This window comes from Ipomoea nil, unplaced genomic scaffold, assembly GCF_001879475.1.
Source record: "Ipomoea nil cultivar Tokyo-kokei standard unplaced genomic scaffold, Asagao_1.1 scaffold2612, whole genome shotgun sequence".
In the NCBI taxonomy this organism is placed as follows: Eukaryota; Viridiplantae; Streptophyta; class Magnoliopsida; order Solanales; family Convolvulaceae; genus Ipomoea; species Ipomoea nil.
The window spans coordinates 1-4,060 of record NW_017619040.1 but is presented as its reverse complement, the minus strand read 5'-3'; the positions used below and the strand labels follow the sequence as shown (position 1 = coordinate 4,060).

At 64.9% G+C, this 4,060-nt stretch overlaps 1 protein-coding gene across 1 annotated transcript; it reads right to left on the bottom strand.

Moving 5' to 3' along the window:
- Nucleotides 1-27: 27 nt before the first annotated feature.
- Nucleotides 28-3,783, bottom strand: LOC109154260 (hornerin-like; the record flags this gene model as incomplete). The annotated part of the gene is made up of 2 exons (XM_019302091.1): nt 28-297; nt 933-3,783. Coding segments are annotated over 2 exons (3,121 nt in total), but the record flags the coding sequence as incomplete, so codon positions are not given.
- Nucleotides 3,784-4,060: the final 277 nt, after the last annotated feature.

The following is a 4,060-nucleotide window of genomic DNA, read 5'->3' as shown; positions in this document are numbered from 1 at the left end:
AACCGGGCGATATAATTTCAACGAACTTCACCACGGCCCCCGCTGGGGTAGCCCCCTCCTGCCGGTGTTCAAATCCGAAGCGCCATTCCCTTCAGGCGAGTTATCCAGACTTGTTTGACGCATGTTTCGGCGGCTCTGCGCTGTCTGTGTTTGCCTCTTCTGACGAAAATCCGGACTAATCGACGCTCCCAACACTGCCGAACTGATGCTAAAACCAGATCTCCGCAACGTACAGCAGCCGACATCCATCCCCAGACATTCGTCAGGCTCAGTTGCGAACCCCATCTCCCACTGGACCTAATGAACCAAAGCCAGGACAGAACGCGACTTTTCCCTCGCTCGGGTTCTGGCTCCTCCTGAGCGCCCCGTCATCCCTGGCTTCGGCGCCCCTCCTCCGAGCGCTTCTTGTGCCTCCTCTCCGCCCCTTCGGCCTCACCCTCTCCGGCTCGTGGCTGCCTACCCCGTACCCCCCGCGCATCTCGTCGCGACGCCGCGGCTCCGCTGCCGTTTGCGCTTCTTCTTCCTCGCCCCTGCCCTCCACGTGCTGCCCTCATGCTTCCGCGCCCCCTCCGGCGCCTGTGTCTTGCTTACCGAGTTTGTGCTGCTCTTATCTTCCCGGGTCCGCCCTTGCCGCCCTTTTTCGTAGCGAGGCACGCGCCCCCCCTCCCGGCCGCCGGTGCTGGCGCGCGCGCCGGTTTGACGTGCTCGCTGCTTTGCCGCTCTTTTTTTTTCTTCTTGGCCGCGGTCTCCACTCGCCTTCCGAGGTGCATGCACCCGCGTCTCCACCCCACCACTTTGCTGCCTCTTCTGCCTGACCACCCTGACTTTTCCCTTCGTCCCCTCTGCCCCTTCCCGCGCCGCCCTGCGCTTTCCCCCGCTTGCGTCGTCCGTGGGCTTCGTCCGCCTCTCGCGCCCGTTGTTTGTCCGTTTGCCTGTCTTCCCCTCTCCTTCGCTCGCTTCCCCCCGGTCTCTGCTGTCGTGCTGCTGCTGTCCTCATGCTTCGTCTGCCTGTTGCCCTGGACTCTTTGCGCTCGTCGCTGCCTGCCCTTCCCCTCGCGTGTCCTTCCGTTCCTTGGTCCGCCCCTACGTCCCGCCCCTCTTGTTTCACTCCCTCCCCTGACGTCCTGCCGCTCGCTCTGTCTTCTGCCTCTGCCGTGCTTCGTGCGCTTGCCTTCTGTTTCTTGCTTCGCCCTGCTCCTCCGTTCTTCCCCCCCCGCCGCCTCCTCCCGCCGTCCTCTTTCCGCTCCTCCCTCTTTCCTGCCCCTCCGCCTCCCCGTCTGCCCCCGCCTCCGTTCCCTGTCCTTGGCGTCCCCGCGCCCTCCTGCCTCGTTCCTTTCCTCTCTTTCCGCCTGCGTTTTGCCGCTCTCCGGTGTGCTTCCTTTGGGCTCCGCTTGCTCCCTTGCCCCGCTTCCCCCCTGCCCCTTCTGTCTGGTCGCCTGGCTGTTCGCTCCCCCGCCTGCCTCTCCCGCTCGCTCGCCTGTGTTCTCCCCTGCTCCCCCGTGTTCCTCTTTCGCTCCTTTTGTGGCGGTGGCGCTCGGTGTCCTGGCTGGTTTCCCTGCTTCCCGCTCCCCCTTTTTGCCTCGCTTCTTCGCCTCCTTCTCTTGTGCGCTCCCGTCTCCTTCCGGCCTTTGCTTGCCCTGTCGCCCTCGGCCGTCTGTCCGTTGCCCCCCCTGGCCCTTTCCCCTTCTTCCTTCCTCCCTTTTCCTCCCTCCTCCGTGTCTTTCTGTCCGGTTGCTCCCCCCCCCTGTCCTCCCCCTCGCTTTGCGCTCTGGTTCCCTGCCTTCCCGTCGTTTTTCCCCCCGCGTTTTGTCCCCCTTCCTCGTTTCTCCCCTGCTGGCGCCGCTCCTGTGTCCGTCGTTCCTCCCCTGCCCGTGGGGCTTGTTTGCGCCCCTCGCGCGCTTTTCGCCGCTTCTCGCCCTCTGCTGGCTGCTCTGGCTCTTCCCCCCTTTCGGTTGCGCCCCCTCGCTCTCTTCCTGGCGCTCCCCTTCCGCCCGCTGTCTTGCCCTCCCTCTGCCCCCGTGTGCCTCCCCCCTGCCTGCGCCCGCCCCCCCCTTCTGCTTGCCTCGCGTCTCGCTCCCGGCGCCCCGTCTCCTCCTCGTCCCTTCCTTCTCTCTGCTGTCTCCCTTGCGCCCCTCCCCGCGCTTTGTTCCTTGCTCTCTTCCCCGCTTCCTCCGTTTTCTTTTTGCCGCTCCCCTTCGTTCCCTTCTGTTGCCCCCTCCGGTCTTGGCCCTCGCTCCCCGCCCTGCTTTCGCTCCCCCTGCTGTCGCTCCTCCTGCCTTGCCTTGCTCCCCCGCTCCTCCTGTCCCGCTTCTTTTCCCTTTCTTGGGTTCTCTCTTTGCGGTCTCGCCCGCCGCCCCGCTCTTTCTCTCCGCTTCTTTCTTCTTCTGCTCCTGGTCTTCCTCCCTCTGCTTGGCTCTCCCCTCCTGTTCTCTGCTGGCTGGCTTTTTCTGCGTTCTGGTGGGTTTGTCTTTCCCTGTCTCCTTCTGCGCGTCTGTCTCCTGTTCCGCCCTTTCTTGCTCTTCCTCTGCCGCTTCTTGTGGTTTGGGCTGCCTGTTGTCTCTCCGTCTTGTTCCCTGCGCGGCCGCTTCTGTCCTGCTCTGTCCCTGTTGTGTCTCCTGCTTCTTCTGGCCTGTCCTCTCTCCCCCCTTTCCTGCTTCCCTCCCCGCTTGCGTTCTCTTGTTGTCGCCTCTGTCGGCCCGCCTGTTTGGCGCGTCTCCCCGGCCGCTGCTCTCCTCCCTCTTCGGTTCCCCTTCCCTCTTTGTTCTCTCTCCGCCCGCCCCTCCCCTTTGTCCCCCCCCCTGCCCTCCTTCCGCGTTTGGCTTCTTTCCCTTCCCGCTCTCCTCTGGTGTTTTGGTCGTTCCTGGTCTCCGCTCGCCCTCTTTCCTGTCTGCCCGGCTGTGTGTCCTGCTTCCGCCCCGCCGCGTTGTGGCCGCTGCGCGGCCTGTCGCCTCCCTCTCGCCCTTTCTTGTCCCGGTTCGCTTCTTTCTTTCCCCCTCCCCCTTCTGTTGCGCCGTTCTCGGCGCTGCGCCCTCCTGTGCTCTCCCTTGCTCGGCGCCGCCCTCTGCCTCTCGTGCGTTTCTCCCCTTCTTTCCCTGCTCCCTTCTCCGTCTCTGCCCTTTTTCTTCTCGGCTCGTTCTTTTCCTTTCTGCCCCCTTCTGCCCCGCGTTTCCCGGCCTTGCCGCTTCCTGTCTTTTTCTCTTCGCGCCGTCTCCCCCGCTGTCTCGCGCGCCCTCCTCTCCCCCCCCCCTCTGTCTTTCTTTCCCCCCTGCTTTCCGTCTGTGTTGGCCCCTGCGGTCTCTGTGCCCCGCTCTCGGCCCTTCTCCGTCGGTGCTCCCTCTTCCTGCTTTGTGTGGCGTTCTTCTTTGTTTCCCCTGGCCCCTGCCCCCCCCTTCTTCTCTGCTCTCTTCTGCTCTTCGGTCCCCCTCTCCCCGCTTCCCGTTTGCTCCGCTTCTCCCTCTCTCTGCCGTTTCTGTGCCCCCGTCGTCTCTGCCCGCGTTTTGCTTCCTCCGCTTTGCTCGGTGCCCGCCTTTTCCTTTCGTCCCCCCCTCCCCGTTGTCCTGCGGCTCGTGTTCCTTCCCTGCCCCGTTGCTCTGCTTTGTCCCTGCCTCTGCCGCCGTTCCGCTCGCCGCCCCCTTCCCGTTTTGCTCCCCCCCTGCCTGCTGCTCCTCCGCTTTGCTTTCCGCCCCCTGCCTCCCGCCTTCTTCTCCTGCGGTCCCCTGGTCCCTTTCGGGTCCCTTTTCCCCCTCTTTTCCCTTTTTGTCCCTCTCCCTCTGTTCCGCTCCCCTGCTCGGTTGCCCCGCCCTCCGCCCTTCCCTTTCCTGTCCTCTGTCTGGCCCCCCCCTGTCGCCTCCCCTCTCGCTTCCGTTGTCGCGCCGTCCGCCCTCTCGTGGGGTCGCCTCTCCTTCTGCCTTCCTGCCCCCCCCTTGTCTCGTGCCCGGTGTCCTCGTCTTGTTCTGCTCTTTTTCCTTCCTTTGGTCTCTGTCGCCCGCCTCCCCCTCCGGTTCGCGTGTGCCCTTTTGTTTGCCCGTCGTGCCCCTGGGGCGTGTCCTCTTTCCCTTTG